This window comes from Oculina patagonica, chromosome 6 (assembly GCF_052425735.1).
Source record: "Oculina patagonica isolate OP01 chromosome 6, crgOcupat, whole genome shotgun sequence".
In the NCBI taxonomy this organism is placed as follows: Eukaryota; Metazoa; Cnidaria; class Anthozoa; order Scleractinia; family Oculinidae; genus Oculina; species Oculina patagonica.
The window spans coordinates 19279550-19291981 of record NC_135763.1 but is presented as its reverse complement, the minus strand read 5'-3'; the positions used below and the strand labels follow the sequence as shown (position 1 = coordinate 19291981).

The 12432-nt window shown below is 37.7% G+C and overlaps 2 protein-coding genes and 1 long non-coding RNA gene across 6 annotated transcripts in view; all 3 read right to left on the bottom strand.

The window, feature by feature from the left end:
- LOC144657469 (uncharacterized) overlaps positions 1-572 on the bottom strand; it is a 28369-nt gene extending 27797 nt beyond the window's left edge. Inside the window, exon 1 of one of the 2 annotated variants that reach the window (XM_078517804.1) lies at positions 490-572. The gene's annotated coding sequence lies outside the window, so the exon portion shown is untranslated. The remainder of the gene's footprint in view (positions 1-489) is intronic. The other variant, XM_078517806.1, reaches the window with a different exon arrangement.
- A 3301-nt stretch (positions 573-3873) lies between these two features.
- Positions 3874-5844, bottom strand: LOC144657543 (uncharacterized). The gene is made up of 2 exons (XM_078517905.1): positions 5455-5844; positions 3874-4007 (listed from the first exon to the last, which is right to left on the bottom strand). The coding sequence occupies exons 1-2, from the start codon at positions 5681-5683 to the stop codon at positions 3874-3876; spliced, it is 363 nt and encodes a 120-aa protein (XP_078374031.1). The 5' UTR covers positions 5684-5844.
- Positions 5845-10880: 5036 nt separating this feature from the next.
- LOC144657551 (uncharacterized) lies at positions 10881-11967 on the bottom strand. 3 transcript variants are annotated; one of them, XR_013571555.1, is made up of 3 exons: positions 11842-11967; positions 11605-11765; positions 10881-11215 (listed from the first exon to the last, which is right to left on the bottom strand). It is a non-coding gene; the product is annotated as an uncharacterized LOC144657551 (long non-coding RNA). The 3 variants fall into 3 exon arrangements; XR_013571554.1 differs by having other exon boundaries at positions 11850-11916; XR_013571556.1 differs by having other exon boundaries at positions 11605-11749; positions 11842-11912.
- Positions 11968-12432: the final 465 nt, after the last annotated feature.

Here is a 12432-nt window from a genome sequence, read left to right as displayed (position 1 = left end):
CTTTGGCGTTTTCTTGTGATTGTGTGATCGATTTTTATCCTAAAAGTAAAATCCTAAAAGTGCACTTGTCGCATACCACCATAAGGAAAAACTATTCTCGCTCCGAATTACCGGTTTGATTCGGTTTGTGTCAATGTTGTTTGAAGCAAAACTTAACAGGACTGGTAAACTTTCGGTTTCGACACGCAGTACTCCTCTAACCTCGCAAAAGAATAAGAGCCTTTTTTCTAAAATACCTTAAGTTTAGCAATTTCAGACCATTAAAGGCTCAATTCTATAAAAGAAAATCGACAAGAACATTGCAAAATAAATAAAAAAAGTTAATTTACATGTAGACCTTACGGTTTCATACGCAGTGCATGATGTAGCGTTATTTGCCTTTCTAATTTGCTTTCCGATTTTTCGCTGTAACTGGGCAAACAGGAGATAGAAATATCGACTTAAGTTGTTGTATTATATTTAAAATATGCACAATCAATGTTTCCTTACCTTAACTGAAGCAAATAAACCAACAAAGCGAGCAATGTAGAACTCTCAAACCACAATGACTCGAATGAAGGCGGCCATTGAAGACAACACTAGTGCCCAGTCCTTTCTCGGGAATGAGATTTGAGAAGTAGCCAACTCTTTAGTGGACTGGACTTTTTTCCTTTGTCTGAGGATTGCTTTCTCGTCCAAAATTAAAGTACCGCAGTCAACCACAATGAACAAATAAAAAAATAAGTGTAAATAAATAAACAGTGTAAATTTCAGCGAGATCTGACAATTCTATACTTTAAAACTGCAAGGACCTTTCGAGGCAGTCGATTACGGCAGCGAAATTAGCAAATGAAACAGCAAAATATGCGTTCGACGCTTTGTTTTTGCGACGCTATATTTGAATTGTTATAGGCCGGTAGACCGCCGTTCAATGTGTTCAAGGCCGTATCGTTACGATTGCTCCATGAAAAAGCACGAAAAAAAATACGGATATTTCCGACTACTGTCGGAGAAAACATTGCGTAAACAAATCGTTACACTCAAGCTGCGTTTTGTCTAGGCTCGGCGAGGGTCGGATATCAAGACCCAGGATTACCGTATTTACTCGAATAAGCGCCGCGGCGCTTATTAAATTTTTGGCGCCTCAAGTGCGGCGCTTATTCGAGGGCGGCGCTTATTTGAGGGCGGCGCTTATTTAAAATTTGAACGCCACAAAGAGTAAAATCTTTTACAGTAATCAAAAAATAGCGTCTTTTGATCGTCAGTATTCGTCTCTTGCAAGAGTGGCACTAGCTGTCCTGGCAAAGTTCGCGGCCTTTACAACATTTTCAGAACTACGTATTGTAAGAATGTTGGATGGAAAACTAATGGGCGAACGGTAAAATAATCACTTTGAACTGCAAAACATCGCTTTTGATGGAAAAAATGTCCAAGTTTGTTTAAGAGTTGCTCCGTAGTGCTGTTTTTAGTTGAAAGAAATTCCTCAAATACGCGCTGCATCGGGACTGCGGCGCTTATTCGGGGGCGGCGCTTATTAACTTTTTTGTCCAAAATGCGGCGCTTATTTGAGGGCGGCGCTTATTCGGGGGCGGCGCTTATTCGAGTAAATACGGTAAACAAAAGCCACATATACAGTGAATGCTTTCGAATTATATTTGAAGATGAAATACGAAAGAATTTTGCTGTCTTTGACTGAAATTCCACTCGAACTGCGTAGATACGATCGCATGTTGTAAAGCCGATTCATGCAACATTGCTCTCAACGCGATGTAAGTGCTAGTGATTATTTATTCGTGTTTTAGTTACGCAATCCATTGTTTGTGCGGCTCTTTTAATAGATCGCCTTTCAGACACACGTGCGTTGAGATAAGAAAGCTGACATGTCACTTTTAAAATTGTTATATAACGTTTGTAAATGTGACAAGTCACGTTTTTTCCACGAAATCGCAAGTGATCACCCACAGCGGAAAGTAATCCCTTGAGAAATTAAAACAGTCCCTTGAGAAATTAAAAAAGTCCCTTGAGAGTTTACAAATATGTGGTTCCAAATTTTGTCTACTAACCCCTATTCTACCATCGAAAAAATGCCACTTGAATTCCAAAGAATGCTTTGTTTTATTTCAAACAAAACGTACGAACTCTTACATTATATGCTCATATTAACAACAGGTGATACTTAATAATTGTTTGTTTATAAAAATAAGAAATAAATAAAAAATATTTAAAAAAAAATTAAAAAAAAAAATAAAAAAAAACACACGTAAGTAACACAACACAAGTAAACACAACGCACAAACAGTCGAAACAGACAGAAAACAATCAAATTAAGTAATCAAAACTGTGAAACTTTAGGATTATTTATCCTTCTGAGTTCTGAGTTCTGAAATCTGGATCACAGTCATGAAAAATGACAGAAAATGTTAGCAATTCTTTTTCAAGAAAAAACGAAAAAAATGCTCGTTTTCCCAAAAAATGCCGAAAAAAATGCTAGCATAATCGAGAAAGGCCTAAAAGCACCTATATCATTCACCTTTCACGACCCTTGCGTTACCGGTGCATACTCTACCACTGAGCTATCAAAGCCACATGCATGAGAGCGGTCGTATCTGGGCCTAAGCCCTTCATGTGCGGTGGACATGGCCGCACTCGCATTTATCACATATATTCCACTGCTACTGCTGGGCACACATTCATTTATTTCACATGTGCTTGGGCCGAGTATCATGTCCACCGCACATAAAGGGCTTACCCAGATACGGTCGTGGGTTAGCTAGCCTGGAAAATTTTTTCAGGTTTCAGTTCAGTAGTATGGCCGCACTCGCCTTTATCATAAATATAAATTAAATTATTGCATGCTATTCGAAAAGTACTACCTTTACTGGAACTTAATCAAATGGAGACTGAGGTAGATAAATTCAATAGGAAACATAACTTTAAATACCACGTCAAGAAAGTGATATAAGAATTGTTCTAGTTAAAAGTTTTGTTAGTTAGGCTTTTATTTCAGTTACGTCTTTTAATTTTCCAAGTGTGCTTTCCCTTTAATCTCGTCCCCAGATCCCGTGTCACCCTTTGCCTATAGGGGCAGCTTTTAAATTGCATTTATAACTTACAGGACAACGTTGAACAACAAACTTTTACAAAGAGTGCAAAATGATTGATAACTGGTAATTATAAAACTAGTAACAAAGTTTGAAATATATCTTTGACTTTGTAAGTTATTTAAGCCTTCCTGGTTTTTTCATTTTCCTTGGTAAATATACCGAATTAAAAGTTCAAGATGATTTACATTTCAATATACGACTGGAAAAAGCCACCAGCCTTTATTGTTTAAGCGTGTGGTTGTTTTTAATGCCGGGAGAAGGATGCTAGTCTTAAAATTTGAATTAAAGCCAATCAATCTGGGCGAGGCTTTCTTGACACCTGAAAGATACTGCTGATCGATGTCGATCGCCAGCAAAGTTTAACGGCTTTTTTTATTATTATTTACGTGCGACACTGAACGAGGCTAAAAATATTGGCGTTCTTTCCTTTACACCAAAGTGAGACCAGGATCGATGACTTACAACCCCCTAAGTGAGACGACGAAAATTCTCGTCCCTTTCATATGGAAGGTCCCCCCCCCCCACCGGGACCAGCCTATTTTTGTTTCAGCGTGGTTACTTTTAATACGAGAAATCATAAACTACTACTACTACTACTACTACTACTACTACTACTACTACTACTACTACTACTACTACTACTACTACTACTACTACTACTACCCCCCCCTACTACTACTACTACTACTACTACTACTACTACTACTACTACTATTACTACTACTACTAGCTCGAGGGCTTCGATTGTAATTCCAAAAAGTTAATTTATAGCGGCCCAAGGATCAATGCTTTAGCAATGAAATGTTTTTACGTGTCCTTTGTGTTTTATAGCAGCATATTTTCCATCCAGGTCATGTTTGTCACCCAACACTTTCTCAAACCTCAGTTTCTGGCCATGGCTACTCGGATGTGTATTTGCTATTTCTGCCAGAGAAAAAAAGATTTTGCTCAGTCAAGGGAAGATAACTTTCTTTTAAGAAAATTATCGCTGAAGTGTTCGACAGAGTCCCAAAGGGAAGCAAACGATTTCTGTGGAGACTAGAACCCTTTTTTTTAAGGAGACCGAGAGCCATTTAGTTTCAGGCGACCTCCAACGATTGACATTTTTTCGCTCTTTCCCGAGAGAGAGCGGCGAAAGTCGACCCTATTTTTACGTGTCACGTGCTAGTTCTAGCTCAATTCTCGCGTCACACGTAACCCTTTATCACCCTGTTAGAAGATAACAATGCGCATCATCTTGAGCCGTGATATGTATTGTTTGGGCGTGAAATCGTGAAATGCAAAATTACTTTTTTCCCGCGTGAAAGGTGATGTACTAAACAGCCGTGATTTACCGTTGAAATTTTCCGTGAAACAAAAATCGAATTTTTGTTTTAAATTGAAATGTGATGTTGTTGCCGTTGCCGGCAGTTTCGTAAAGAGGCAAAATATGATCAAGACTCCTTATAAATTAAATTGTCTTAATGCAGTTTTTTCTGGAGGCCGTTCAGTAGTCTTCCCATACTTGGATCGATATGAAACTTTCACCACGTATTGATCTTGGATTGAAGATTTATGTAATAGATATTTTAGGGCAATCAACATTTCCATGGCAACGATAAACAAAAATCTTATTCGCGTTAAATTCAAGTTTTGCTAATTTCGTGGTTTTCTGTTTATCGTTGCCATGGAAATTTTGATTATTTTTAAAAAATTAACGGGAATCGAACTTTCATCTAAAAACAATAAATGGTGTAATTTTCATATCCAACCGAGTCAGGGAGGACTGCTTAAAGGCCGACTGCAAACTTTGTAGGTATGGCCCAGAATAAACTGTATCGAGACACCTTAACAGACACATTTATTGACTTGGTAAGATAATCAATAAATAAAATAATAAATGGGAGTGGCTCTTCGTCCACTGCTCCCGATCGAATTGGAATTTAGCAGTGTTGCTTTTTGAGGAGGGAGGAAGACCGGAGAACCCAGAAAAAAACCCTCGGAGCAAGGACGAGAACCAACAACAAACTCAACCAACATATGACGCCGAGTCCGGGAATTGAACCCGGGCCACATTGGTGGGAGGCAAGCGCTCTCTCCACTGCGCCATCCCTGCTATTTATACACGTTGAATTTTCACAATATTTTATGCAAGTTTCTTGATGTGCATAATTACTTTCAAACGAAAATAACACTGAGTTTTCTAAGGAAGAAGTACGCCAGAAAAGTAACAATAAACGAAAAATAATTAATGATAGTTTTAACCGAGGAGGATAAAGACAGATTAGAAAGGACGAGCTTAAAAAATTTGGCCCAGTGTTTTCAAGATGCAACAAAGCTCCTTTAGTTAAACTATGAAGGAAGCAAAGACCCTGGAGAATTTTTAACTTACGATTTGGTAGAGGACACTGCGGGAGATCTGTTCCAAAACGCAGCTTCTTTACTGGCACTCGATCCATTTCCCAGCTTGAATCAGCTATTTCGCGAAGTTCTGCTTTCAATCTTGAAGCTTCTTCGGTCAAGCTCTGAAGTCGAGCTTTGAGTCGTGCGTTATCTTTTTTGATCTCGGTCACTATTTTATTTTTGCGCCGATTAGCGGGTAAACTGATCGAAGTACCCATATTGAGTTGTTACCGCGTTATCAGCAGGCAACTTTTAAATAACATTTTTCCAAGGTATGAATTAAAGACATTAAACTCCTTTACTTTCTTTTGGTGTTTCGCTGATGAAAGAACTATACCTTTTACGCACATGTTCGCGGAAATAATTATCGAAATTTTAGTGCCTGTATTATTCTCTCTTGCTCGCGAAAAATCTACCAATTAGTGCTTTTGTTCAATCTAAAACCACCTTTTCCTGTTTATTCTGTGTCATTTTTGAACCATTCGATTTTTCCTGTAATTTTCTCACGGCAGTAAGTAAGAAAAAATGGTTTGAATAACAGCTATTTGTAATCAGTGATGAAATTTTAACAAAAAATATTAAATTTTAGTCCTGTAGCAGTGATTTCTATAAAAGGTAAAACAAAAAATTGTTATTAGCGTGCGCAAAGATAAAGTAGAAAATGTAGGGACTACTTCCATTTCGTTTCTGTTGCTATTTTGTCCTTATATATATTTCAAACATTTTTAGGTAAAATTATTTTCACTTCGTTTTACCCCAGACCCCTAGCAGATATATTAGAACGTGAGCAATGTCAAAGTCTTAAGACCATGCTGGTTGAGGTACATCCTCAACTGTTTCAAAGTCAAAGATTCAACTTCAATCTCCTCTTTCCAGCAAATATCTGGATTTTTGAGTCTAATGCTTGCGTGCGCTTTGCGCATGCGCATTAGACTCTTTGTTATATGAAAAAAGCTGTTAGCAATCCCAAGGGAATGGTTCGGGATCGATAATCGTTCGCTGTAATGTAGAAAACAATGATCAGCTGCAAGAACGGACTCCGTACGGACACGCACGATTAGTTTCAATTAAAAACAGCCAATCAGCGACACGTCCACGCATAATTAAAAGTTCTTTCTCAAGTCACGATTATTCAACACTTGAGCAGGACGAAATAATTTTCCAGTTAAGACATTTGTAAGCTTTTTGTGAAAATAAATCTTCGTTTTCAGTTCAGTTAAGCACTTGTGTTTTCGTCTTGCTTAAAAAGCAAGACGTCTTTGAGAAAAAATATTTCGACGGCGACTCGCGTTTATTTACACAATGCGACCAAATATTTATTTTGTTTTAAAAAATAGAAAACTTTACCTCGGTTTTTGTATTTAAGTCATTCGAATTTTGACCAACTTTTTCTTTACAGTGCAAACAAAAACCTTCAAAAATAAAAGATGTACATGGATAAATGTAAATCAAGTTACGCGACTAATTCAAAATGCGTTTGTTTGGCCGCTTTGCAGTATTACACTGTCCCGGCCTTTGCCATACACTGAAATCGAATTTCATGCTTTTACGACTCTCAGAGATCTTAAGTTCTTCTTACAGCTAGAAAAATCATAAAATGGTTACATTGATATGGAAGTGATGATTCGCGAAATTTGTACATCATGATAAACAGTCTTCGCTCCTGTGTATGGTAGCTCGATAATAATTGCCTAGTTTCCAGCGTTCAAAAGGTCATCATTATATTGACGTGAGCATTTACACCCGTTTTTAGGAAAATCTGTCACTAAGTGCTTACAGTACAATGGAGTAACAGTCACTATTTCAAGTGCTATTATTGCAAAATCTGTTTCAAGAGTCATCATCAAAATGGTGAAAAATCTGAAAGAAAACGATGTGAAGTTCTTCAACCCTTGTTGTAATGAACATGCTTTTTGTAAATCGTCACGCAATCTTGTCCAAATGTTTAATCGTTTCTGCTTTTACGGACAATACGGAAGAAGTAACATCAACTCCTGTTCATACTTTAAATTTTGTGAAGCATATAACATTTATGACTGTTTCGTTTTCATCCATAATCATCCACGATGCCCCTAGCTTGCTATAAGCATTTTAAATTAAACTCCCGAACACAAACCTCTAACCAATTTTAACCGACTTACGAAAACCGCGCAATCTGTATCACTATGCCATACGGCATTAGACTCATGTCACCCTTGGTGACCTATTTTTTTTTTTTTTTCACTAGCCCGTGCGTGCGTTTATAACAAGAAACTCAAGGTGCTGGAGAAAGCAATTGCAAGGTCCCTTCACGACATTGAGTTCTTGGCATACCTTCTGTACTTCATTTTCGCTACAGGATGTCAATTTCCCAGAGTCAAACATTTTCTATGCTTGCACACTCGGAAGAAGCCTGTCTATGTCATCATCTCTACTGTTACTCGTCACATCAGTAGATGAAACATAGTTTTGTGGTAATGCTACGCTTTCGCTGATCGAGGGCGTGAACAGGAAATCATTCATTCAGAAGGATGTCGATCACTTCATTGAAGATCTGGATAGGGCACCGCCAAGTTACTGGGCAACATATCAAATTGGCTCAAAATCTTCTCATCCTTGAAAGAAGAAGGAGCAGAGAAAAAAAAGGACAAAAGAGAAGGGTTGAAGCTGCGGATAGCAGAAGAACAAGGACCTGTGTCATTTTCAGGTCACTGGGAGAGACAACTCATGAAAATGGATATGACCCAGAGATTTTTGGTGTATGACAACATCAAAACGGACAACGCTTGTTGGCGCCATTTGCTGCAGTCAAATTGGAGAAGCTGTACAGCTTGTTAGGGACTTTTGGAACTAAAGCCGGTCGATAACAGAGCTTTTCAAAATTCTCTCAAACGTGCAAGTCTTTAGAACTTTGTGTTACATCAAGTTAATATTTTCAGCAGTTTTTTATTCACATCACCTGCAGTTTCTCTGTCTGTCTGGCTGTTGTTTGTTCAGTTGATTGGTCTATACAGCGTCTATCTGTGTATTTTTGACATTAAAGTTTAGTTTTTATTAATCATTCTATGGTCCTGCCATCTGATTTTAGAGCTTAATTATTAATTATGTATTTAAAATACGGACCGTAGCTTGAGCCATGCACATTGTATATCAGTAACCAGGTTGCATCAAGTCTTTCAGTGAGAACTATAAACAAATTTGTGAGAAATCGGGTACTGGGAGCGAACGCTTGCGCTTATTTGTCACTAGGAACTGAACATTTTAATAGTCAGGAGATTGAATTTCCGAGGCTGATTTAGCACTGTTTAGATTGAGTTATACCCTACTTGTTGTTTTTGTTGTTGTGTTTTTTTTTTTCAGTTTGACTCCTCAAACACTTTACTCTGATGATGCTTTGATTCATCCATAATGATATTTACCTATTTGCTCCCAAACTGCAAAATTACATTAGTCCTAAAAATGGCCTACTGTGTGCCTCTCGTGGCCTGTTTGACGCCCACCTGCGCTAACTATTGTTCGATTTTGGAAATTAATTTGTCCCTGAAGTTATTTTACACAATAAATTGCCATTCTCGTGGCCAAATTATTCCATCATGGGTTTCTTACTTTTATTTGCGGTTATCTTTTAGTAAATGACAGCTAGCAAATTTTAAGTTCACGCTGACATCTACATATAGGTGACTTTTAGTAAGAAAAAGATTCACGTCGCTGTCAACAAAACGTTGGACCTATCGTGGCATACCGGTAAACTGGTTAACAGGAACCAAAACAAAAGATCAAACAACAGAATACAAAAAACAAAAGAAGCAAGAAAGCTCAACGCTTAGTCTCTTGTGGACCCATCGGAATATCAAGGTAGGAAAATGTCTACTGTCATTTAAATCAGTTCGTGAAATGAAATTTATAAGCAGCATTGTTTTTGGCCGCTTCTCGCTGCATCAAGGTATTTCACAACAGCTTCTCATAGTCCTGTGAAAATCTCGAACTTTCGATCCAACGAAAGGTGTGAGCGTACTTACTATCCGGCGTTTGTCCTCTTGAACGAAAGATTTTTATCACAGGCAGCCCAAACTAACGATAAGAGCCAAAGTACTCTTTTGCTGGATTTCCACTGACAGACGCGTAATTTTTTATGTCGGTGAAAAAATTTAGAGACAATCTATGAACCATTTGCGTAACGTGTTCGCAAGTCGTTCATACATTCTCTCTATTTTTTCACACACGTTAGCTCGCGTAAAAAAATACGCGTCAGTAGAAATGCACTTTAAGACTCAATTTATAAGGGTTTGTATGGGAATGAAACAATTTTGTTTTACGATATATAAAGTCGAACTTTTGTGTGAATAAAATTGGCTTATACCGGCTGTTGCTGTGTATATATCGTAAAACAAAGTTGTTTCATTTCAAGTTCTATATTAATACAAACCCTTATAAATTGAGTGCTAGAGTACTGTGGCTCTTATCGTTAGCTTGGGCTGTCTGTGATTAAAACCCATCATAAATTATATCATGAAAAAAGTCAGATAAATAAACGCCGTTTCAGTGTGGACGTTTGGCCTATCCGGAGAAAAAAAAAGATGCGTTTTCAAATTTACCCGGGTGTGGACATGGCCTTAGTGTTGTATAACTTAATATCTTACACCACTTAGTCTTGCTTGAAACAGGAACTTACAAGCGGACCGGCCGTGTAGGTAGTAAACCCTTTTTCAGTTCGCTTGACCTACGCTTTTAATCTACGTGTGCGTGCGTCTCACTTTTTTTATTAACAGAGAAACTTCTCTCACATGCACGAATGACCTAAAATCATGTTCAATTTTGATTTTATCTTTGAAGGGTAATTGAAACATCCACTTTGTTATCATGAAAAAAAAATTGGTTTCCGTCCATAGTAAACCTCCCAATTGCTGTAAATTCTCAAACTGATTTTACACGATAGAATGAAAAGTGCATACATGCGGTTTTCATGAAAAAAAAAAACTCAATGGGGAAAATAATGTACCTATGCCAATTCTTTAAATTTAGCCGTGCCTTCTGACTGGTTGTGTTCCTGTTCCTACTCCGCTGCTAATTGGGAGTCCTGATACTGCTCCTGCTCCTTCTCAATTAGGCAGAACTCAACTTTGAAGATTATTTGATTGGGTTTTTGCGCATCATATAATGTTTAGTGAACTAGCAAGTACTTTGTGATGGTTCGCATAATAGGAAAAGTTGTCATGTGTAACTGAGTTCTAATTATGCTTATTATTTTTATATGCTTTAATTTATCAGGAAAATAAAGTTTCCTGTTAATAATTTACTTGACTTGTGTCAACAATCAGCTAATTTAATAAGCTAACGTCGTAGCATCTTGATATAAGTGCATCATTACCATAAATTTGCATAGGAAAAAATTGAATTTGAAGGGGTTTCCAATAAAGCCCAAGAAAACAAACACCATTGTTACTAAGCTTTTATTTAATAATCTGCTCGCAAACAACTATCAGTTGACTGTTTAAAACTACACTCACTTTAAAACTATTCGTTATATGTAAATGTCTAGTCTATTCGTAACCACATACAAGAAATTACATGAAATTGATAAATGAAGCATAACCGATCGCAATCCGTCGCTGATAGCTTGATGTAGTTTTTCATCACTATTCACTCTCATTCTATCCTAGTTAGCATTCAGCCCCTGAGGGGGTCCGCGACGTTTCTCCAGCATCGAAAACAGAGACCTTTTATCCCTGGTGTTGCGCTGATCTGCTTCCTTTTCAACTCCTCTTTTTAATCTGCGGAATAAAGATGGCCGTTTTCATCACCAAACCAGATAAACTACAAACGTTGCATAATCAAACGTTCAATATCCATTCACAGAGGGGCTTAACTTTATATTCGCTCTTATTCTTTAAATGAGAAACAATAATTTATCACGGTCACTTTCAGGGCGAAGAGAATGAAAACCGTCTATGCCAAACAATCGGCCTTGGCGGACAAGTCTCATGCCAGATCGACGGTACCTTTCCAGTTGTACCTTGCAGTCATAACACCTCAATTACTTGCAACACTCTTGGAGCAAGAGAAGCGAAATACGTGGAAGAGCCAGTAACGAAATATAATGCGTATACTACTGGAACCCTCCGAGACATCTATGACAAAAAGCAATGAAACGTCTACATACCTTATGCCGCCTGTTAGTCCAAGGCCTCCTCCTCCTCCTCGTTGTGCTTCCACAAAGCACGGTTCCATCAAACAAAACAGCAAGGCACACACAACAAATAACTTGAACCAACTCATGACAATAATAATCGTAGGAGTCTTGCTTGCTTGCTTGAAGTTGTTCTGAAATAAGACTTGAGTTAGTTATAGTCCAGGTCAAAGCTCTAAAATCTATTTTAAAAAATCATGACATACTTACTGCGCGTGTGCGAGCGATTTTATTCCGCGTCTCTAAAACCACCTTGAATGCTCTAAAAGATACATAAAGAACTGAGCGACATGACAGACGAGATTTTGTTTTACAATATGCTGTCACACGTTAGCTGAGTGCGGAAACCAATCATATGCCCTCCCGTAAAATTCAATTGCAAAATGGGCGTTCTAATTACACTACAAAATAAACCTATGAATTGAAAATGATGAAAGGTTATTCATGTACATTTATGAGCAGAAGTTTCCTCCGAAAATGTCAGCTGATGCTCTTGATGTTGGTCACGTTCTTTTGTTTTTTTTTTTTCAAAATGAAGTGAAAATAATTTTACCTGACTATGTTTGAAATAAAAAAAAGACTAAAGTTTTAGTATTAAAAGCTGGTTTAATTGGTTACATATTGAAAACGATGTAATATTAACGAATTGTAAAGCTGTTGTGTTGTTGTCTTGATGAAAGAATGTAGTATGTACTAGTAAGTGATTTCTTAAGCTGTGTTCACACTAGGCCGAAACATGATTACAGTGGAACCCCGCTTTACGGACACCCGCTTAATACGGACACCCCGGTATTACGGACA

Coding starts and splice junctions, on each gene's coding strand:
- LOC144657543 (XM_078517905.1), bottom strand. CDS start 5,683: ATGGGTACTTCGATCAGTTTACCCGCTAATCGGCGCAAAAATAAAATA. Junction 4,008..5,454: donor GCAGTGTCCTCTACCAAATC/GTAAGTTAAAAA, acceptor TTTCTCTGGCAG/AAATAGCAAATACACATCCG.